At 30.9% G+C, this 25,713-nt stretch overlaps 1 protein-coding gene across 3 annotated transcripts in view; it reads right to left on the bottom strand.

Annotated features, from left to right (window-relative positions):
* Window positions 1–25,713, bottom strand: part of LOC142321483 (uncharacterized) — a 115,875-nt gene that overhangs the window by 30,260 nt on the left and 59,902 nt on the right. For 2 of the 3 annotated variants that reach the window (XM_075359608.1, XM_075359617.1), the window contains exons 13-20: window positions 20,764–20,892; window positions 17,237–17,613; window positions 16,347–16,626; window positions 12,517–12,591; window positions 11,870–12,022; window positions 11,479–11,525; window positions 9,393–9,556; window positions 1,962–2,176 (exon numbers count right to left, since the gene is read on the bottom strand). In XM_075359608.1, coding sequence (XP_075215723.1) covers window positions 1,962–2,176; window positions 9,393–9,556; window positions 11,479–11,525; window positions 11,870–12,022; window positions 12,517–12,591; window positions 16,347–16,626; window positions 17,237–17,613; window positions 20,764–20,892 — 1,440 coding nt within the window. The remainder of the gene's footprint in view (window positions 1–1,961; window positions 2,177–9,392; window positions 9,557–11,478; window positions 11,526–11,869; window positions 12,023–12,516; window positions 12,592–16,346; window positions 16,627–17,236; window positions 17,614–20,763; window positions 20,893–25,713) is intronic. The other variant, XM_075359598.1, reaches the window with a different exon arrangement.

Raw genomic sequence — 25,713 nt, 5'->3', positions numbered from 1 at the left:
TTTGAATTTCTCAAGATCTTTCAGTCCTTAGACCATCATCAAGAGATCATTATAAAATAAAGTTAAAAAATTAAAATATTAAGCAGACATGACTGATTGTTAGTTATTATACTGAAAACTACTGAAGATGGGCTTAGGCTCAAACCTAAGAGAAAGAAAAAAAGTTCAAAAAAATTTTTTTTTCTCTTTTCACATTTACATTTTTGTTAAAATTTTTAACAAATTTCTTGAAAATGAAAAAAGTAAGGTAAGAGTGTTCTTTTAATTCTGTACTTTGTGGAGTGGCTGAATAAGTTTATATTATACATATATATAATATGTATGTGTTTTATATGTATATATATATATATATATAACACACCCACACAAAGAGAGTGATTCATGTATATATATATAAATTATAATTAGAATGGCAATAACTTCTTAAATAATTTTACCACTAAACAAATCACTTTAGTATTGAAATATTTATTTACTTTTACACACTTTGTTCTACTTCATTTACATTGTTATTGAATAATGAATGTATGTAACTGTCATAGTAAAAGAAAATGGTGAGTATTAATTGAGTTTCTAAAAATTCTTCAAGAATATCACCACCACAGGGATGTAAAAAAATGAAACCAAATAATATTTTACTAGCAGAGGTTTGTGTGAATCTTGCCTCTCTGTGTGTTGAGCAGCTAATTTATTGCACCATACAGGTACCAGATTCATCAAATAAATGTACAAATGTTTATATAATTAGATAATCTTTATTTTAATATTTAGCTCATTATTTTACTACTGTCATAAACAATAGCTCATACTTGCATAAACTATTCTCTACCTGGATTATTGTTGACACTTTCATTAATATTATTTCTTCATGTCAGATTGCATTGTGTCATATTTTTGAGACAATTCTTTTAATTTTCTTAATTTAATCTTTAGTGAATATTTTTCATCAGTTTCAGGATCAAAACTCAAACATTTATACTCTAGTCATAGATGATTTGATTACCATATGTTTCCCTTTGAGTAGTTTCCTGTATTAGTAGTTTTTTTTATAATAATAATAATAATACATTTTGAGTTTATTGTTAGTGTTAAGTTGACTCAAAGATTACATTTTAATTAACTAGACAATATGCTCAAAGACAATATATATATATATATATATAATACAAAGAGTAACAGTTAAGAAGAATTGGCAATTTAAGTTCAACAGACTTCTTTTTTTTTCTTTTTTTTCCTGTTTAGCCTCCGGTAACTACCGTTTAGATAATACTTCAGAGGATGAATGAGGATGATATGTATGAGTATAAATTAAGTGTAGTCTTGTACATTCTCAGTTCGACCATTCCTGAGATGTATGGTTAATTAAAACCCAACCACCAAAGAACACCGGTATCCACGATCTAGTATTCAAATCCGTGTAAAAAAAGCTGGCTTTACTAGGACTTGAATGCTGGAACTCTCGACTTCCAAATCAGCTGATTTGGGAAGACGCGTTCACCACTAGACCAACCCGGTGGGTAAGTACAATAAACTTATTAGATAAGAAACAACACATATGCTTCCATGACCAAAGCTGTAAGTAGTAAGTTCACATTCTGTATGTAATACTTAAAATGTTTACAAAAACTATTAGCATTACTAAAATTGTATTAAATTATATTTTTTATTTTTTGTTACACTAAAATTATAAAATTGTTTGATTAAAACTCTGAAAACTTTAGCTAATTTGATATTAATAAATGAATAAAAAAAATTACATAAAATAATCTGGACAGTTTCAAACATCAAATAACCAATTTCAACCTGTCAGGGTTTTATTTTAATCTTCAACTCACAACATTCAAATCAGCTGAATGAGTGAATGAAAAATCTTTAAAATAAAAAAGCTATTCTTTACTTCAGTGATTTTTCATACAATTATTTTTATTTGATTTGTTTCTAAAAATTCTTATTCTATTTACCTTTATGTCTTCCTCTTTAGGGCCCATCGGTAACAAAAACTGAGTTTCAGCAGGATATGAAGATTTAAGATGTGGTGGACAAAGTGAATTACGTAACATCAGTGTGCTGAGCCGTTCAGAGCCATCTGGCAAGTTACATCTACCTTCCTTTAAATCAACTAAATTTCTGTTGTCAAACACTTCTCCAGTCTCATCTTCGCTCGGGAATACTTTACCTAATGCAAAGACACATTACAAAATTTACATAGAAAATAATAAATAAAGAAAAACCTCTCTATGACAATTGACCACAGTTTGACAATTTTAGTCTTTTTGCAGAAATATGCTTTTGAGCACATGGTTTAATCCTAAACAAGACATTATATAGAACTATTTACTTATATTTTTTTATATAGGAATTGTAAAATACAAATAAAAGTAAATCAGTTGACAAAGATAAATAAAATAAATTCTTAAAATTTGTTCGCCAGAAAAGAAATACAGAAAAAACAAGTACAGTAAATGTGTTGCACATTAAAAACAGATGTGTGAGAAAAGTAATGAGGTTGGTAATACTGTGAGCGATCTGGCAATGCTGTGTCTACTGGTCTGTGCTAGACCAGGTTGTTCATCTTTTCCACATGCTCAGTACAAGTTTCAACTCTGTTCAGCCAACACATTATTTTTGACAGTGCCATCAGTGAAGTTGTGTTTTTGTTGTGCGCTACGAAAATGGAGCATCGGAATCTAGAGCAATGTTGTGCAATCAAGTTTTGTGTTAAACTTGGGGAATCCATGAGTATGACCTTTGAAAAGTTGAAACAGGTGTATGGGGAACATTACTTATCAAGAGCACAAGTTTTTCACTGACACAAATAATTTTTCGAAGGCCGAGAACACGTTGAAGATTAACCTCACTCAGGGAGACCTTCAACTACAAAATCTGACGAAAACGTTGAGCGTGTAAGGGTTCTTGTGAGATCAGACCGTCGTTTAACAATAAGGATGATGAGTGAACAGTTAAATAACACTTTCACCATAAATCAAATTTTGACAGACAATTTGGACATGCAAAAGGTTTGTGCGAAATTGGTGTCGAAAAACCTCACAACAGAACAGAAGGACAATCGAAGAAACATGTGCGTTGATCTTCTTGAGAGGATTGGCAATGACAAACAATTCTTCAATCATGTGATCACAGGTGATGATTCCTGGATATTTGAGTACGATCCTGAAACAAAGCGGCAAAGTGAAGTGTGCCACACTCCGTCATCTCCTCGACTGAAAAAATGTCGAATGAGCAAATCAAAGATCAAAACCATGATGATTTACTTTTCTGACAGTAGGGGTATCGTGCATAAAGAATTTATTCCTCCAGGACAAACTGTCAACCAAGTGTTTTACAAAGGTGTCCTTGAAAGGCTCAGGAAAAAAGTGATTCACATGAGACCAGACTTTGCAAACAAATGGATGCTTCATCATGACAATGTCCCATGTCACACGGCCATTTGCATCAGGGAATTTTTCGCATTCCTATGGTTCCTCAATCCCCCTATTCACTTGATTTGAGTCCTTGTGACGTTTTCCTTTTCCCGAATTTGAAAAATGTTTTAAAATGATGTCATTTTGGAACTCTGGGGAACATTCAAAAGACTGTGACTGACCAGTTAAAAGCCCTACCCAGTTGAAGCCTTCCAGCACTGCTACCAGGAGTGGGAACAACGACTCTGCTGGTGTATAGCTGCTCAAGGGAACTACTTAAAAGGGGATAATATTGTTGTTTGAAAAAAATAAAAACTTTGGTAAGTAAAAAGTCAGTCTCATTACTTTTCTCACACACCTCGTGTATATATATATATATATATACATATATATGAAAAATTTTAATTAAACATTTTTGTTTATAAACTGCAAAAAAAATTGTATTTATGCAACAATTTTTTTTTATAAAGTTTGTCTACTTGATTTTATTTTTTGGTTAACTACTTATTATTATTGCAGTCTAATCAATTAAATTATTTCCAAACTGGTCTCTTAATTGAGCCAATTACATAAATACTCAGTTAAGATTTAACATAACATACTGTTTAGTCACATGCACCTATTATTTTGGAAAGGCACTGTATTTGTATTGCGGAGGATATTTTTTAAGTGAATTTTTTACAGACAGATTTGTCTGCAAAGATATCTAATTAGTTTATAAATTTATTTTGCACAATAAGTGTTTGTAAAATAATGTTCTTGTAGTTAAGATATTCTTCTATTTATAAAATTAATTTGATTTACACTATTTACACAAGATGTAGAGAAAAAATATGCAAAATATTACTTTCCAGCATGCTCTTGGAATCTTTTCCTTGCAGTCAATAGAGGAAAGTAGCTTTACTAACAACTGAATTTAAGTGGAAAAAAAAGAAAGATGTTAGGAAGATAAAAATATTAAATTATCACAGCTGTAAAAATCTTATATGGGCAATTCTACTTAATTGGAGTTAAGGCAGCTTTGCACAAAAGTTCATTAATTTATATACTTAGAACATTACTACCGAAATTGATTGATATGTTTTATGGTTGAACAAGTTTCAACTTCAGATGTGTACTATTACCTCCTGGTCTGAACAACTGTCAACACACCATAAGAAAGTTCTTGTGTACTAAAACTTCTATATTAAAACAAATTCTTGTCAGTTAAAACCATATGTAATAAATAAAATAAAAAATTACATTAAAATAATTTTAATATTTTTTCCAATATTTTGTGCATGGTAAAATTTACTTTCAAAATAATTTCAGAGAACAAACATAAAAAAAATTCTTCCTGAAAGTACTAAATAATGAATTTTGGAAGCTATAATAACACACTAGTATACAAAATTTGAATTATTTTTTGTTCCAAAAGGGACGAAATCACAAAAGGATTTTTAACGACAACTATTTTAATTTTGTGACATTTTTAAAATGCATTCTTAGTATAAATACCTTACCTAAAAGATAGTAATGTTTTATTTTTTTTTGATTAGTCTTCATCATGAACATCTTTCTTTAGGATCCAACAAAAGTCAGCTAGCAGGCTCAGGACCCCAGTTGCCCTGGTACCACTTTTCCATATACTAGCTTTAGACGAATCAATTCACAAACTCCACTCCTCTGTTTTGTCTCATGACCAAATGATTCCGTTACAGACAAAACATTATTACAAAAAAAAAAATCAATCTTCAAACACAAAGATATTCTTGAAGTCATTATGCCTATTTCTAAAAACGCATACTTAGTTTCGTGGAGAAAGTACCAGCCTTTTTAAATGTAAATCTAAAAGTTCTGCCTCCTTTTTTGATAAATTCAGATTTCGTACATGATCATTGAGGTCCCCTGTGTTAGTAAATGAGGTTCACCAGACAAACACCAAGCTTCGTAGTTTGGATCAACCCTTACATCATCATTATCCTCTGCCATATCTTTGTGTTCTTGATTGTACAGTATAATATTTTCTGGTGGTTTAGGCACAGGCAGTTCTTCACCATGAGCTGCAGGCCTCATGGCAGGTAGTAAATAAGGGTATGAAATAGTGTGCTTTGATTTTGAACTAATATCTGCAATATTATTAAAGGTTACCTCACCACAAATGTATCAAAAGCTGTCCAGGGGGTTTACACAATTCCCAGACATTTTGCAGTCGCACAATATACAAACACTACAAAAAATATTCACAACATGTCTTGAATTCAGAAGATGAGATGTAAAATTAGAATAAGTTATAAATAAGAAACATTTACACTAAACTATATTATATCAGCACATACACGTGAAAGATGTACAGATGTCAACAGAGTGACCATTGAACACAGACTGACTATGGCTTGAACCAGGAACTCAGACATTATAATCAAAACAGATGTTGCTTGTGACATCACTTTGACAAACTATGATGATTAAGTCTGTAAGAATGCCAAAATCTGACTCATTTTAGAATTGCATCATCCAGCAGTTATGACTAATTGCATGTATTGTTCTATGCCACTGCAGACCTTTCAGCACAATCATTTTTAAATGCTTAATACAATTTTTTTATTCATTTATCTTATAAATGCATAATACCAAAGCATAATTGCATTATTTCCATAAGTATATAACACTGAACAGGGTAACTTGAAAATTAAGGGTGATAGAAAAATTCTGTAAACATTTTTGAATTCAAGGGAAAAATACATACAGAAAACACTTCAGATTGCTCTGGAACAAAATTTTGTAAACCAGTATAATCTAGTTTCTAGAAGATGGAGTTTAGGAAGAAACAACCATGAATAAAATAAATCTTACAATGATTGTTTTGTATTCAAACATGCAAGAGAAATTGGATATTAAAAATAAATTGATGTATTTGTTTTTTTTATGATTTCAATAAATGGGAAGGTACCACTTTAATGATTTTCTGTAATTCATAATTTCAGAAATGACAGTCAGTAGTAGCCAACTTAAAATGAAATCCCATACATGATGATCAAAAATATTATTTTCTTCACGGAGTCAATGCTAATGCTTGACTGTCGCTTATCAACACATCACATCCATCAAAATGCAGATAAATAACAGATAAATAATCAACCGCACAAGGACCATTTCCAATCAGTTCACCATAGGAACTGAATACAAAATGAACACCATTACTCTAAGAAGAAGCAGTGCTGATTATACTTGCTTTAATGGTAAGAATTATCTAAAGCAAAAATTAATGTAGTCCAATCTGTGGGAAGAAATGCATCATATTTTAGTTTCTATTTAGTAGATAATTAAAAATAATATAAATGCAGAATGTTTTAAATTCAGTGAAAATATTTTAATTAATAAATATCTGAAACAGGACAGGAAAACCAGCACGTCAGTTAATAATCTAAAAAAAATTAAATGATCTTTAGAATAAGAAATTATTACATGATAGAGAAAACTGAAGCTTCAACACCTGTTTAATGAACAATGGTTTTTTTTTTTAATAGAACAAAGCCAGTACAATGAAATTTATTATTTTCCCAGCAAAAAGTTTTGCTTACGTGCTATTTACTGGAGGGTCAAAGTTATATTAAAAAAAAAAAAAAATGGAACATAGTTGACATCTAAAAATGTCAAGCTTTATTTACAAGGCCTCTTTATTATAATCAGTTGAATATTTTGGGGGAAAAAAAATCCAATTATAAAATTGTGAAGTGTTTATGTAAATAATTATGCTAAAAATAAAAAAACATTTTTCTAGCAATAATGTCAGTGTAATAATTTGTAAAATACCGTATTTATTTGAGTACCCCCCGCCCACGAATAAGCCCCGCACCTCGATTTTCCAGACCGAAAATCTAAAAAAAAATATCAAATATATACTGGTATTTTAAAGCACAACAGATATGATAAAAAATTACATATCATAGTGAAAAGAAAGTATCACGTTGAAAAGGATCATTTCAAAACACTTTTTAATATGGGATTTTATTTTTAATTAATCACTGTCACTATCAATGTCTGTATTAGAGTTACCGGTAGTCTCCACGTCGCTCTGCCAAAGGTGATCGTCTTCACTACCATCAAGTTCATTAGATATTCCGCATTTTTTAAAACTTTTCTTTACTAATTCTGTGGAAATACCTTCCCAAGCATCTTTTATCCAAACACAAATCCAGTTAAAATCTGGGCGTTTGATTCTTCCTGTGGGCGTGAGAAAGAAATTTTCATCAGCCATCCATTTACTGTACAGTTGTTTTAATGCAGATTTGAGTGGTTTATTAATGCAGACATCTAGTGGTTGCAATAGAGATGTCAATCCACCTGGAATTATTACTTGGTCTGTCATACCCTTTTTTAAAATGTCTTTCACTTTATCAGTCATATGCCCCCGATAACTATCCATTACTAGCATACCGATATTTTTTTCATTAAGTAAATCTCCTGATCACTTTTGCCATACACACCTGATCCAATCTAAAATTAAGGTTTCGTCCATCCAACCTGATTCCTGTGCTCTGATAACTCCATTTACCTGTACGGTAGGAAGAGTTTTTCTTTTAAAAACAATGCACGGAGGTAATTTTGATCCATCAGAAATAATGCAAAGCATAACACTACTCCTTTGTTTTTCATTACCACCAGTGCTAATCGCAATACTTTTTTCACCTTTTATGTTTACGGTTTTGTCAAATGGCATTTCAAAATATACAGGGGTTTGATCAGCGTTTCATATTTGAGAAGGCAAACAGCTTTTATAATTTCTAAGATTTATTATGTATTTGTGAAAATGTAATATTTTTTGTTCATAAGCGTCTGGAAGTCGTTGAGAAATGGCCATCTTTTGTCTTATTGACAAATCATTTCGTGCAAAAAATCGTGTTATCCATCCACGGCTTGCTTTAAAATCAACTTTATTCAATGATTTAGCTATTTCATGAGCATATGATTGAAACATTTCTGTCGTGACAGCATAACTGCATTTCCTTTTTTCCATAACAAAGCCGTATAATTTTTTTTCTGTCTGTGTATTTTGGTTTTAAGCCATGAAAAGCCCTTTTATTACCAGTGCCTTTCACCAGATGTTGTTTTTTCTTATGCCAGTCTCGAATGCAGTTTTCATCTACATCAAATTTTCTTCCTGCTTTCCAATTTTTTCAGCCTCTTCTATAACACGCAGTTTTTCATTTACTGTAAAAGATCGTAAACGCTGTCCTTTTGTACTCATTTTAATGCTGTAATTAAAATAAATCACCGTATTAAACTTTACAAGATAAACTAAACAGATAAAATGCACATAACTGTCCACATATACAAACAGTATAATGACTATGGCGAATAGACAAGACGATGATGGATAAGTGATACTGTAACTGTAGTGTCATTAGAACTGGATGCAGCCTATACAGAATGAATCAGTTTTATAAAAATACCGTAACTTCGTTTCTATTGATAATATGAACAGGATGTTAATAATTAAGGATCTATTCTGTATAAGCAGCATTCGCTATTGATAAACGAAAGCCTAATGTAACTATATTTATGTGATTGAATTTAAGTACTTAAGAAAACATTTACTTTACATAAATTATCCTGGCTAAAGGCTATGTTTCAAGTAAGCTCCGCACCCTTATTTTTTCTCTCTAATTCCAAGAAAAAAGTGCGGGGGTACTCGAATAAATACGGTATTTATTTAATCTTATTAATTTTTTAGACAAAAATACTTTCAGGTAGTTTTAACTGAATGATCGAGGATACATCATGGAACAATGTAATGAAATATTTCAATCTTTTAGAAAGAGAAATGTTAATAACTTGAAAGTAAACAGGATGATGTACAGCTGTTCTTAGATTTCGCATGCATTGAAACTATTAATGTTACAATTTCATACAATCATTCAATTGAAATAAAAGCAATGAGATGGGGAAAATAATCTATTAATAAAGAAAAGTATGTTAGTAACCAACCCGATGGCAAGGTGAATTTTTTACCCATTCCAGCTAGTAGAAAACCACGACGCCTCATCTGAGTAGTATCATCAGTACCTTCAGTCAAGTGAGAACCTGAAGTACTTCCAGGCACAGGCTGAACTTCAGAATGTTCAATAATTGTAGGACCTGTATGCTGGTAACTAACCAAAAAGAATACTAAATTAAATTACGATAAATTGATATTTAGTACCCCTTAAGGTAAAAATAAGTGGAAAATTCAGCATTCAATAATTTCCATATTCCCATTTAAATTCAAATTATTTTGGAATTTTAGGTGTTAGAACATTTTTCAAAAGCATCCAATGCAACTGTGAAGCAGCACTGTCTGCTTTTGTTATTTGCTGCAAGTCAACACAATCTACAGCAGTTAGTGATATCATTGTGGGTTTGTTTGATAATGAGCCAAGGTTGTAATATTTTCAACAAGTTTTTGAACATCTCCAAGTAATCAATAAACTTTAAATTTCATGTAATTGATTCTTTATCATATCATTCACTAAGTTTCTACCTATAATTTATTTCTTGTTATTTATAAAGTAAATGTTCTGTTTTTATATTGACATTCATTTGTTATTCAATACAGTGGTGGAGGAAAGGATGCTAGTAACTGCTGGTAGATGTGAAGGTTGCCACCAGTGATATTTCAAGGTCGCTGCTCTACATTAACAGCACTGTTCAAGAACACACAAACTGAGCATTAATTCAATGCCTGTGAACCATGCAGCATTTTAACTGAGATAGGCTTTAATCTTCCCACATATTTTGTCTCAAATTTCTACAGTTTACAAATTAGCAATAATGCATGGCATGCAGTACCTACGGATATCTTAACATCTTTTTAACTAATGAATGATAATTTTACCAAACATGAACACAATCATTTAATTTTGAATGCTTTTCTAGAAACACATCATTTTTAGATAGCTATTTAAGGATGATGTATTTCTGTAATTGTGAACCATTACAGAAAACCTTTCCTTTAATAATTATTTTAAACTTAGTACAAGCCTGACACACTGAACTGTATGAAGCCCCTTACATCCACATTCTACAATAATTCACAGCATATCATCAATCCTATCAGTTGTAACAAGACCATATTTAATAAATGCTATATATTAAGTAATATAAATTATTAAATTTTTAAGAAAGCAAGATCAAATGCTTGTGTTAATTTTAAGTCTCCTATAAAAAAATATACTTTCTTGTTGAAATTTTCTGAAAATTAGAAAAAAATCTGTCATTGGAAACAACGAATTCATTCTATAGTATTACATATTCTTAAGTTTGACTTTGTACCTGTACAACATACTACTGAAAACAGCACAAGAGGCTTAAATAAAATCATCTCATTCTTTTATTATCGATATATAACCTCAGTTGGATGTATGAAATCAACTTCTTATAGTAAAACAAAATTTTATTTTTTTAAATATTGATATATATGTTATCAATTTTATCAAATATTATTATTTATGAACACAACTCTTTCAAATCTTAAAATCAGTATATACAATTTTGAAATTTTACTGAATGTATAATGAAAGTTTGGATTATGATAAAAAAACACCTGAGTAACTGCTGGTACAGTTTTTTTAATTATCATTGTAATAAAGAAAAAAAAGTTTAATACCAAATTAAAGCTGGGTTTTTCTGTGTTATTTTTTTAACAATGTATTTAAATCAAAAGAATAATAATATCTTGTATTTGGAAAAACAGAATTTGTACACCATTTTTTTACATGTAATTTCCAGTTTATGATTTTTAGTAAAACAGTCTTTGTTTACGCCAATGCGTAAAGTAGGTTTTAAGCCAATAATTTTTTTGTGATTATTTTTGTCTGCTGTGGTCCCAATGTTTCATAAAAGCAATTTCTATTTAACCAAACTCATCTTAACTGTTTTTGTTAATCAAACAGACAAGCATATTTTCACACATCAGAAGCTGCTACTTTAATATAAATTTGCATCTAAAAATTCTCAACTTTTATGGTTTAACGAAAAAAAATTATATATATATATAAAACTTAAGAAATAAAAAAGACTACTCAAATCTACTTACGGTAATGGAATGGAACCAACTGAAAGAGACCTTCTTCTGTTATCCACCTGAAAATGATAAAAAAATAATAAACAATTAAATTTATTTTTAACGGAAGAACCCATGTAAATATGATAAACAATGCAAGTTCGTAAAATTCTAATTATTTCTACCATAAAGTACTTTTTGAAAGAAATTCATAATTTATATATATATACATATATATATAAAAGAGTACAGTGAATAATTATAAAAAATAAATAAAGCAACTAAATGTATTTTTTAAAAAAAAACTACTTATAATTAATATTTTAATTCTAACAAATTATAACAATAATTATTTATGTTTGAAGTACTTCTGAATTTTATTTATTTAATTGTATAACTATTGTTCACCTATTCAGTAACTTACATGAAAATCAGGTGATGATCGAACATTAAAAAGAGCCAAATTTTGTAGTTTACTTTTCAATTTTAGATATTCATTTTGGGCTAGTAGAAGTTTGTCACTTGTTTCCCACAGCTGAGAGCTTAGTTCTGCAATGTGTGCCTCATCTTTTGATATCTACATATACACAAAAAAAAAATAAAAAAGTTATGAGAAACAACCAAAACAAAAAAAAGAAACATTTATAATTGTAGAGTACATAGAAAAATTTGCAAGTCTATGAAAATGTAGTTATAGTATATCACTTGTTGTGAGGGTGGGGGGTCAGAAGAACAGCTGAGGTTAAAAGTTTTTAGCAGAAAGTCAACAAGTTAAAATTCTTACTCTACAATTGTGTTAAACAACCATGATGTGTAAAGCACTATCAACATAAGTTGAGAAACACTAAGAACAACAGGATAGTCTGGTATTATACACAAAAATTATCACAGGGTTACAGAATAAAGACAATAAGAATGAGATAAATCACAGAGCTAATCTAAATTTAAATATATTTTTTTTGTAAAATTATCCATAAAATCAATATTTATGAATATTATAAGCTATTTAAACAGCATAAAAAGGCATATGTAACTTATTCTAATTTCAGCATTATTAATCTACATAAATACCTTCTCTTTATACTGTCTCAATTTCTCCTTAAATTCATCATTCTTCTTCTCCATTTCATCATTCCAACAAGCTTTCTAGATAAAGCAACAAAAATAAGTAAATTAACTCTTTCCAAAGAAACCAAATAGTGACTAAATATCAAAATATACTAATCAATAACTGAATTATAAAGTAACAATTAATTTTCATTTGACCTTTATTTGTATAAAATATATGCTTTATGGATAAATGATGATAACAGGCAGACTTATTACTTCACTGAGAAAGTGGTTGCCATACTGGCTACCAAATTGCACCAATTTGTAGCATAATGTGCCAATTTCTCTGTTTTAGCATTTTTGTCTAAATTAGTAAGAAAGGAAAGAGGATAATTTTATATACTAAATTATAATAGAATTGGTATGTGTTAGTGTAGTGTTTATATGTGATTGTTTGCTTCTTGAAACTTTGTTCTAATTTTTGATATTATATTCAGAGTAAATGCAATGAATTTTTTTCTGCATAAAAATGATTTGTAAAACAAAGCTAATTTAGAGATTTAGCAATACTCATTTTTTAACAGTCAACATTTTTTCAAATGTTTTAATATTCACTTTGGGTATATATTTTTTAAACTAACCACCTTATAACATCATATTTCTGCAACACTTGGTATGATTTGGAAAGTAGCCCCTTGGAAAATTATAAGATGTAATGATGGAATTTCTGAACTACATTAAATAAAACTGTTCTCACAGATTAACAGATTCAAACAACACTGGGTGCAATTTCCAGTTATTAAATTTCAATCTACATAATTTATTAAATATACATATATAATTTTTAAATACAGATGACATTTATTAGCAACTAATGACTGCAATTATTTAAAATTTGTTAGGAAACAAATATTTATAACAAGAAAAAAGTAAGAGTAGATCTGAACTGTGATAATACAACGCATAAGAAAACAAACTTAGTATGAAATATACTAACACAAAAACAAGTAATACTGATATAATTCAAGAATGAATGAAGCTCAAACTTAATATGACTTTTTGACAACATCCTAAATACACATTTTCCTGACTGAGAAGAATAAAAAATTTACCAGCAATAACTTTAACTGTAAGTTCTTAGAATTACAGTTCAGCCAGAAACGCGTTGCAAGCAGCAGCGTTGTATGACAACAAAAGCAATCAAAATATTTTAACATTCAGGTAGAAATCATACATTAAATTAATGTAAAATATCTATAGTTAAGCAAACTGATGGTTAGCATGACATGGATTGGTATATAACATTTCTTAAACTCATGTGCAGTCTGTTCCAAAACTATCTAGTTTTTTTGTTGGTCCTAAATTTGAATAAATGCATTAAAAAACATCCTAAACAATGTATCAAATGTTGATGATGAGATGTGTGGTCCTAAACTTAAGTCTTCTTTCAAAGCTTTTATATTAAGTTGTATGTACACACCCTCACTAATTTTAATTTAAATATATTGTTCATTAATAATTATTAACCTCTGCAAAAATTTAAGAATTAAAATGAAAAGTACATAAAATTTTATTTCCCTAATAACTTTATTATTGAATTATTGATTATTTAGTGTAAATTTTTGTTTACAATCAGAGGTTAATAATTATTAATAAATCAATATATTTAAATTAAAAAAAAAAGTTAAAAAAAATACATGTATATGAAGTCAGATTTGAACTGATGTGCCTTTCCCCTTGTAAGATCCAAATATTTCATTAGTTAAAATTTTATTTGGCTATAACTGTAGAACCGATGAAAATAAGTACCACTTTGAAAAGCTCTCAATGAGGACTTATTACTGCAGTTAAGAAAAAGTTCAAAATCAAAATTTTTTGGATTTTGGAGACTTTTGGTCCAGCAGATTGCAATCAAAAGGAGAGGTGCACAACTTGATGTTTGCAACAGTCCTAAATCCAAACTTTCAACATCCTACAGCTGATCATTTTTGAGTTATGCGAGATACATATGTACATATGTATAGACATCACACCAAAACTAGTCAAAATAGATATTTCCATTGAAATCTGAAAACCTAGATTTTTCACAATCACAATATACTTCCTTTACTTCATACAAGGAAGCAGAAAGAAATCAACAGGAAGTCCTTGTACTTTAGTACTGTAACTGTAGAAACATTATACCTGGTAGTACTCCATAACAAACCATTACTCTAGGTAATTGGACCATAGAATTCAAAGGATGGTAGAAATGGATCTTCAGTTTTACTCATATAATATTGTCAATGCAAAAAAGAAGTGAAGGTGATTCTCAATACCAAACAGTGTGTGCCATGCCATAACTAATTATAGGCGCCAAGCTCTTTCTTTGAAGAGAACAGAAAATTGTGCTTTAATAATGTAAGCTTTTATCGCTGAACAATTGTGTTTTAATGAGAAAATATTGTGCTAAAAATATGTTTGTACATGATTTAGCTAATTATGAAATTAATTTTTTTTTAAAATGAGGATTTAACAAGATTGTATTACTGTGCACACATCATAAATATCAGTGAATGAAGTATGAGAAATGTTTGTGGGATGCATTATTATTAGAAATTGTCATGTCTCTTGACATGCTTGTTCTCCAGACTAACTCTTTTTCTCTGGGACTATCTGAAATCAAAAAACCAAACATAAATGAAGATTTGAAGTTGGCAACCTGTAATGAAAGTGACAATATCAAACAAGATAACATGGAGGACAACATTAAACTCCAAGAAACATTTACAGTAATGTGTACAAAATGGTCATTTATTGATTTTATATACATATTTAAAATTTAAATGCAAGTGACAAGTAATTAATCTCCAAATTGGACAAAAAGTTTTCATTACTCCATACTAGTGATTTGTTTAGCTTATTTCAAAATCATTCTGTTTTTCTGCTAGTTTTGACAATAATATTAAAAAACTTATTTGGGCATTTTACAGAGCTGGTAAATAAGAAAAAAACCCAGTTTTTAAACTACTTTTCAAGTTATTTTTGACATCATACAGTAGAATATTTTTACAATATAAAATATTCCATTTCGGCTAACACAGTTCATCGCATTTTTTTGACTTAACTGTAGTAAATGGTGAATTAATTTATGTATGTGTTGTTAGAAGGAAAACTTACAATTTCATTACTGACTTATTAAAAGTGTAAAAAAACTGCATAAATACTGTATAGAAAATACAAAAAATTGTTTTTAATTTAAAAAAAAAGTTTACAAATAGACTTTGTAAATATGAAATATTACTTCCTGATGTAAAAAAGGTAATTTGAAATTTTCACAATATTTTATATTTGCATTGTCATACTAACATTCATATTGACAGATTTTGGAGTAACTTCATTCTCAAAACTACTTATCATAACTGCAAAAATTGGTGAGTACCTCAATTTGAGAGTGGATATCTTTAATATGGAATAGAATTAATATCTTCTCTAAAAGACAATTTTTAATGATAATTGCCTGCACAACTTGTCTCAAGGACCACCTGCATGAAAAGAATACTAAAATTAATATTTTTTTTTGTTAAGTTTTCACCAAACTTCATAAAGCATAATTAAAAAAAAAAAAAATAGTTCAGAAAATAAATTTAAAACTTCAATCAAATTTTTTGAATCTTAACTGAAGAGGTATGTGATTCTGACTAGGCTTAATTTTCTACAATACAGAAATGCAATATAGATGTATGAAAGGAGAGTAACAAATGATTACGAAACGAACTTAAAATTTGAGATATTTAATTTAAAAAAAAAAATTAATGCAGAATTGTATAAAATAAAAACTGCCTGAATTAAAAATTACTAACAATACATACCATTTGCTGTTTAATTTGCATCAACTGGTTCTCAAAATCAGCTCGAATTTTCTTTTCTATGTCGATCTGTTTTTTTTGTAACAAATTCCATTTGTTTCGTACTTCATCATGAACTGCCTGCAATTCATCTTGATTATGTTTAAGAGTTTCATTTTCATTTCTAAGCTTTTCAAATTCAACTTGTTTTTTCTCCAAAGCATCCCATTTATTAGTAGCTTCGTCATGTGCTGCCTGCAGTGACTGTTGATTACGTTTAAGAGCTTCATTTTCATTTCTGAGCCTAATTTAAAAAATAAAATTAAAATACATAAACTGATGATCATATTATGTGTAATGACAAAAATATTATATCATTTATATAAAAACTAGTTCCAGAAAGAAAAGTGTTTGATGTCTGAAATTTTTATTTGACAAATATTTTTACTTAAATTGGGTGAGAAAACAACTGATATTTTTTAAAGATACAAAAGTAGTCTAAAAGTTTTTGATCAGGTTTTTTTTTAAAGACTAAGGCTAGATTTGGATTCAGGGGAAGGGCAAACCATTTTATTAAAGTACTTTCACATTTGGTCGTATCGATGTTTAAAATAAACTACTACAAAGTAAATCACCAAAAATTAACCTTCATTTTTGAAAATTTCAATAACTGAAAACACAAACTATAAATATTAATAATAGATAGAAAAGTAATGTCAGGAGATTTTAAGTAATTTTAAGTCAGTAATATATAATGAACTTTCTGTAAATATATAGCAAGCCCAGTGTTACCAATAGTTAAGTGCTCTTGTTTTTCTGCCTATTTTGAACATTTTTTTTTTATAAAAAAGGAAGTGATATTGTGGAATAACTTATAAAAAAATTAATTAAATACTTGAGTTATATATACGTACAGATCACAATCCTCTAAAAGTTTGAAGTAAGCCTCTTTAATGGTACCTTCTTCAGCTTTACTTTCAACACATTTTTCATGTTCATTTTGAAGAGCAATGTAGGCTTTTTTTATTTCATTCATTTCTTTTATAGTTTTGTCTCTTGATCTTAATTTTGAATACAAATCATATATCTCTACTCTTTTATCAGAAACAATTTTCTTTAGGTCATCAATTTTCTTATTATAACCAGTAACTTCTGATTTTAATTCTTCCTGTTTCTTTACCAATAGAGAATTCTTTTCATTAAGTTCACAAATAGTAAAATTACATATAGAGTGTGAAGTTATCAAGTCGGATAGCTCTTTTTGTAAACAATCAGTTTTTCTCTTTTCTTCCTATGAAAAAAAAAAACAAAAATTACTTTACTGTTTAAAATGGAAGGCCAAAACAAAGTAAACCTTGTAGTGATGCATTCAACTACGTGGAAAAATCTATCTGAAAACAGATTTTTATTAACAAAGCTCAAATCACATGGATGATTAAATAATTTTATAGGATTCAGGTTATAAAGAGAGGTAAGGAGAAAAAGGAAAATGTATTAAAAAAACTGATTTATTTACTATAAAAATTGAATGACAATAAATGGAACTAACAATTTTCTATCTTTTAACTTCCTCATTCATTAACTAACAGAAAATGGGTACTCTGGTATTGAAAGTTCATACAACAAAAACTGAATTATTCAGTAGTAATGATGATGACAAACAGAAAATAAAAATGATACTGTCTATAAAAAACAGTTTAATTTTTAATTATAAGTCAAATATATATTTTCTTACTATAATCAGTAAAAATTGTTTCTAACCGTTAACCTGTTCTTTACCAATAAAGAATTCTTTTCATTAAGTTCACAAATAGTAAAATTACATTAAGTGTGGTCATGTATAAAGATTAAAAAAAAAAAATAGTTCCAGCCAGATGTTATTTATTGTTAAAAACAAAAATAAATATATTATTAAGAAAGAACTCTTCTAAACTGATATGATGAAAAGCCAATAATAACAGGTAGAATTTACTAAGAAATTTCAAATTAGATAGTTTTATAATTAAACAATGAGGAAAGAGATTGCAATTAAATTAATGATCTGTACCTTACTGAAAGTTAAAACAGAAAGAAATCTACTTGAGAGGGGTATACCATTATTGGCAGAAAGTTGAACAGTGATGTCAAATACTGAACTTTTTTGATGTTATTTTTAAAAAGCATCTTATATTATTTGAAAAAATAAGCCTTGTTATATAATAGAAGTGAAACAGTTGTTAAATACAAGTAGTTATTTAGAATTATAAAACAATTTACTAATTGTAAAATAAACTAAAATAAATAACTTTAAATTAATGTAGTAAGTTTAATCCTATCCCATCTTTCCAAATTCTGTGCAGTGGGATCCCTGCACTGAAAATACAAACTAATGACAATCAGGTCCAGACCATCCATGGCAAATTCGACAACGACATGATACGTGTCAGAGGCCTGTCGTATGAAGATGCTAGCTAAAGACTTCCTGCACAGTACGGCGGATTTGCTGTCACCAACGAAAAACTTCTTCCATTCTGGAAAACCTGGCAGATCACCCCTGCCCACATTCTTCTACAGGTGTTGTAGAAGAACAACGTCAAGGCTTCGTTTCTTGACAACTCAACTTTGACTGCACAGGCACCCTGGGCATTTAGCTGACCAAACCTAACCATCAAGGGAGTTGAAATAAATCTCAACTGCCCCTGCCATGTTGTAACAACCACATTCCTTGCTATTCACGGAGTGCCTATGACTCTTATGCAACCTTTTACAGTTGATGCAAGTCAGAGCCTCTTTTTTCTGCAGACAATCATCATGCTTGTGGCCCTCTTCAGCACAATGCACACAGACTGATGCATACTTACAGAGTTTGGCCCTATGGCCGAAGCGACAACATCTGAAACATTGCTGCATGTTAAGGTATTCCTCGACGTGACAGGATGCGAAATCCAGGAAAATTCTACCCTCCGACAAGAATTTCTGGAAGAGACCAGCACCTAATTCAAAAACCCCGTGATACCGAGAGGCATCATGCTTTCCTGTTTTGAAGACTAGCCTACACTCCTTTTTGAACATAGCCTTATTCTGCTCATGAAGGAGAGACAGAACCTCATCATTGGAGAGGCTCCGCTCGATGTCATATATAATGACGTGGGGCCTTCTCAACCGCTTGGGGTCAACCTTGACCTCAAGCTTCTTAACCGCTGGAGAGTCCTTGATGAGCTGGACCGTCTCCTTGTTATCCGCAACGACGACAAGACCTTTGCTGGTCTCATTGATATCTCGAATCCTAAGCTGATTCCGGTCACCGCGAAGGGCTGCCCGGAAATCCCGCTTCAAGTCTTTAAGTTTTAGACACATGGATTGACAGAGGACATGGCGAGACAAGTTATTACATCACACAGTGCTTAACTGGCCATGGTTCTTTCAAGAACATTTGAACATGTTTCATAGACGCATTAACCCCCCCCCCCCACAATGCATGTACTGAGACAGAGTAGATGATACTGAACATACCCTCTTCGTATGCAGTGAATGATGAGCTCAGCGGGCCAGAGCGGATATTCACCAGCTTAGGCCAGAGGGTTTGTTCACCTTTGTTCTGGCTTCCGAGGCTAATTAGTGCAAGTTTAAGGTCTTCACGGTTGACGTCCTGACTGTCAATGAGGCTGAGGGGAGACGACGGAGACATTAGCTTAGGAAAGGGTGGACAGCCGCACTTGTGAGGGGTCACACGCCTAGGTGTGTGGTTTCTAATGATTGGGTTGGGACTCCATGGGCTTATAAGATGGGAATAAGTTAAGACCGAGTCCTGGCTGCAATGGCACAGCCAGACCTGGTTTCTGTGGTTTGGGGCAGGCAATGTCTATGACCAAGTCCCGTCTCTGGCAGGCGGCCCAGGAACAATGTAATCAGGCCCAGTTACCATCCATTGGGGATTAGAGGCAGGCATTTAAAACATCTGACTCGGAGGCTGACCTGCTGTGCCAGACATACTGCTGGTGGATAGAGAGACCCCCTTAGAGTATAAGAACACTCTCTCAGGCTGAGTTCTACTTGCTGTGAATCCAGCCCGAGGGAGTAGGTTTAAAAAAAAAATTAAATTTTACAATATCCCTTTAAGTGAAACAAATAAAATCTCTTACATGATGAAAGTTGTTTAAATTTCTCTGCGAGTACTACTGTCCACCACTAAATATGAGACTGAACACTACTGTATAACAGTAGACTGCAACAATAAGAAAGTAGCATGTTACTCAGGTTGCAAGGTGACAAATATTGAAACAGGTACAATCACAAAAGGAACTATTATGATACACTGTTATCATGTAAACTAGACTTGAAATAATAAATAGAGAAAAATAAATTTTGAATGAAGTATAAGCATACTGTTTTTTGTTATATAAAACAATCAGTCAAAAAAATAAACAACCAAAGGAAATACTGCATCAAAAGAAAATTATACCTCATAATTCTTTTGAAGAGTTTCAAATTCTGCCTTCTGTATTTCAGTTAATTCTAACTTGCTACTCAATGATTCACATTCATCAGATAAATTTTTTAACAATAAATCTTTCTCTTCAAGCAATGATTCCTGTAATCATAAAGTTTGTCATATAAATGATTAAATATTCAGAAGCCATTAATAAAACAAAAACATGTAACAAAATACTTATTGAATGTAATGTTTAGGATTGGATTTTTCAAGTCAGATTGAGCCTCCTTGCGGGGGGCGTGGATATATCTGAAACAAGTGGGGGAAATTTTTCCGGTGATCTAAATCTAAACAAACTTCACACAATCATCTATCATCAAGTCATATCCCACTAGATCACATCTAGAGTTGTAACTTGGGAACTAGTCCTACCACAGGTGACACTCTGACAGTAAACCATGAAAGGTCTTTTAAGGAATACTACACTGGCTGAAAACAACACCACAGTTCAGAGAAGGTAGCCCTCAAATACAGTGCTGCCATTTAGAATATAACATGTGATCAGAAGCAATGGAATGACCTAACACCACACACACACACAAAAAATACAAAATTAAACTGTAGCAAATCACCTAGATTTCTGCACACAATATAAACTCCTTCGTGCAGACTGATAAACTAAAAATAATAACCAACCTAATGGACCAATAAAAATTTCTCATCAAAGACTGCAAGAAATAAGAAACACCCACCAAGACGCCATGGAATCCCAAGGATATAGGCTCTTCAAAAGTATATCTAGAAAGAGTGTGATGATAAGTTTCTCACAGTTTGGAACAGACGTTTTGGTTAATCTCACAAAACTCCTTACAAAAATTCAAGTCACAATCCCAAAGAACCTCAACATTCACCCTAAAAATATCTAATAAAATCTACACCAAATAAATGCCCATGCATTTATAAAAAGAAATCTCCAAAAGACTGTAAAGAAACAGAAAAGTTCTGAAACCTACTCAACCAGACCGTAACTAACATCCCAAAAAATCACATTAAACAAATAATTGTAGACTTCAACCTTCAACTAAACAGAGAGAGAAGATATGCAACATCATGGAAAATGGCCCGTCCAAAAGAGAACAAATAAAAATGGAGAGACCTAATCTCAATATCAACATTATTTCAAGAGGAAACCTAAAAACCTGAAAACACACCGACTGCACTAAAGAAGAATGGCAACTAGATCATCTCTTCATGGACAAACACAAAGAGATCTAACGTAACAGTCCTTCAAGGAGTAGACACAGGCTCAGACAAATATGTAGTCAACCCACAACCCTGCTAATGAAGGATGAAAACCATAATCATCATAAATTAAAATTAAATTTACTCCCCAAAAAAAGCAACAAAACAAAGTCCCTAAAAATAAAAGAAAAATAGCACCTACCCAACCAATGAGAATGAAAATTACCAAAAAGCAATCAAAAAAATAACTATCACGGATAAACTCAACAATCTTAAACAAACTGCAGAAGAATTGAACTCAAAAACGCCATAGAAAGCAGCAATAATGGAACAGCAAATGCAATGAAACAGTGGAGAGGAGACCATCAAGCATAGATTTTTCACAAATCCCAAAAATCAGAAACATCTGTCAAAAATCTAGTAAAACAGAAAAGAAACCATCCTACCCAAATCCTACAGAAAATCAAAATACATCATAATGACACACTGAAATCAATAAAAGAATTCAACAAAATGCAGTTGAGACTACCACAAAATCTTCAAAAAACAACTCCAAAAATATGAACCCACAACCCTGCTAATGAAGGATGAAAACAATAATCTGACCCATAACAATTAAGACAATGTGGAAATTGTAGCTAAATATTACAACAAACTCCTAAATTGCAAAGAATTAACAGACCTCAAGCTTACAATCGGCACCCCAATAACACCACCGGAAACTATCAATCCTTCCATCAAACCATCAATACTGGGTTAGATGAAGAATTACAAAGCAGTGGGAGATCAGACCGCTGGACATCTGGAAACATGCAGGAAGACCAGCAAAAATCACCCTTCATCAACAGCTTTTCAACATCTGGTTCAATGACTAACTAATTAGATGATAGCACTCATTCACCTGCTATACATAACAGATCTAACTACAGGGAAATCTCACTCCTAGAAACAACATATAAAGTTCTTTAAAGAATCATCCTCAACAGGACTGGTTTACAACTTGAGAAAGAACTACGAGAATACTAGGGAGGTTTCAGACCCTGGAAGGGCTATCCAGACCATACGAAGATAGTAATGGATTACAAACAGAAAAAGAAGCACAGACATGGTGATAATGTTTGTAAACTTCAAGAAAGCATACAATTGGATCCACTGAGAATCCCTGCTAAAAATTCTGACACCTTGGACTTCATTTCAAATTATTAAACATGATAAAACTGACCCCCACAAACACTAAGTCAAAGCTGAAATTCAGAGACGAACTCTCAGAACCATTTGAGATCAAAACAGGTCTGCACCAAGGCGATGGACTTTCACCGCTATTCAACCATACTCTGGAAATGGTAAGATTAGTTGGTTTGCTTGGCATTTCTCCCGCCATCACCCTATTCGGTCGCCCTAAAGCATGGTACCATACACCACTCGCTTGCATGTCCCGCCGCCCACTGGTCATATATCACTAAAATGGGTAGGCATGGTCAACTATTAAAACATACATGACTATCGATAATTAAATTTATCTCATCAAAGATAGCAATTCGCTACCACGCCTAGGCCACTGAATGCCAGCAAGTACCTGACCACCATTAAAAAGATGAAAAAAAAACAAACTTTATTTAAACACAGTTCAACTCTTCAGTCATGGATGATATAAACACAGCAATCACCTTCATTTTCAATTCTAAATGCCAGCCTTATTGTTCTACAATGCTTTCCAAGCTTTTTTTCTTTTTTTATTACATGTTGAATATAATTTTTCCAAGCATTTGTAACTACTCTATTAACTCTATATTTGTATCTTCTATCCACAGATTTTTTACATTACATAAATTAAAATTGTATTATTATTTACAATGCAGTCTTTGACTTGTGCCAATATCAATTATATTGGGTTAAAATTGCCATGGTATGGAGGAAGGCGCAACCTCACACAATTTTTTGATTTCATTTACTTGATAATGAATATATTTTTGTTTAATTGATTTTACCATTTTTAAAACTTTTACTTTTAAGATATCTTCAGTGTACACAATTTTCTTTGATTTTAAACTTTTGGCAATTTTTGATTTTCAGGTTGAAGTGTTTGGAATTTTTTCATTTTTAAAAGACAGTAGTATGATGCATTATCTATTACTATGATGGATCCTTTAGCAACAATTTTTTTTAAATTACTGCATAAAATTGCCACATTCAGTTCATTGTGATACTCCTGGGAAGATCTGGATTCAAATAACCATAAACCAGTATTCAAAATTCCATTTTCACTTCCTACGTGCATTAATATTAATTGTTTACCTTTTCCAGCCCAGTTAACAATCCATTCATCAAAACATCATTTGCAGTCTTTATTTCTTTATCTATCCCACCTTTTCCTGTACTGTCATGCATTAACCCAAGTTTCATTTAGATAATAAACTGTTTTGCCCTCTTCATGAAATTACTGAATTTCTCTTAAATAAATAATTTTTTTCTGGACATAAAATGAAAATTTATTGATTTTAAAACACAATGTAATGCACTTCTAGAAAAATTTGGTAGTTTGGTAGTCGGTATTCACAGCAGTTAATATTTTGATCAAGTTAAGAAAGCTGAACAAAATTGAAATAAAACTAATGAACTTTTTGATTATTTTCACATGCTTTCAGTCTTTTTATAACTAACATGTTTAGCATCAATTTTGTGTTTCTTTATTATTTAAAAATTGTTCTTTTATTAACATCTGTTACACTACTGCCTTTCCCAACAATGTCTCTGACTGCAGTTTCAGGGTTATCTTGTTTTAAGTTATATATAAATTGCTGATTATTTTATTTTATTTTGGAGCTACTTATAGGTTTTTCCTGGTTTATGTTTCATGATAGAATCATTCTGCTAAGTGCTGACTGGTACAAAAACAAAGGGCAAATTAATGTATGTACTATATAAAACTGTATCGTACCATATGGAGATACATGATCACACAGACTGAAATACTTTCTTCACTAAACTGAATGAATAATGGTGAGAAGCATTACAAAAAATTATGTTATCATTATTAAACATCAATAACAAAGACTCAACAAAATTTTTTAATTGCTTATCATAGGCAGCCACAGCTGATAATAATATAAGCTTACAGTATATTATTATTGCATGCATAAAACAATAATTGTAATTGAACATGAGTGTCAGAATGATTCAGCCTAAACTGCAGAGATATTACTCATAAATGATGAATTCATATTTACATCTGCTGCATATCATAAATCAAGGTTTAATAAGCAAAGTAAACAGTACAAGTATCATACAAAGGAGTCAGTGTATTTTACAAACAAAATATAAACCACCAAAACAGTAAATATGCTTTACTGTTCTACTTGAGACCTTTTCAGTGGCATTTTTAACTTTGAAAACAACCAAAAATCACAATAATTCAACACTTCTGATTAAGGAACTTGTCAAACTGAAAAATTCTGGATTAGCAATGATGCATGACTGGGAATGTTGCGATGCAAGTTCTACTTCAATCCAAGAAATATAATACCCTAGTAAAATACAAATAAAACTATCTTAAAACTCAATTTTTTTCTTTATCAAGGATTCATCAATTTTATATAAAGAATAGGAAGGCTGATGGACGATTTATTAAGACATAAACGGTTAGTGGTTCCAGAAGATAATACTATGGAGTAAAACTGTGCACAAAAACAGAATTACAAAATATGAAATGAATAATTGAGGTTGTTGGTTGTAGAAGGT

Source organism: Lycorma delicatula, chromosome 1 (genome assembly GCF_047948215.1).
Source record: "Lycorma delicatula isolate Av1 chromosome 1, ASM4794821v1, whole genome shotgun sequence".
Taxonomy (NCBI): domain Eukaryota; kingdom Metazoa; phylum Arthropoda; class Insecta; order Hemiptera; family Fulgoridae; genus Lycorma; species Lycorma delicatula.
This window is presented reverse-complemented; position numbering and strand designations above follow the sequence as displayed.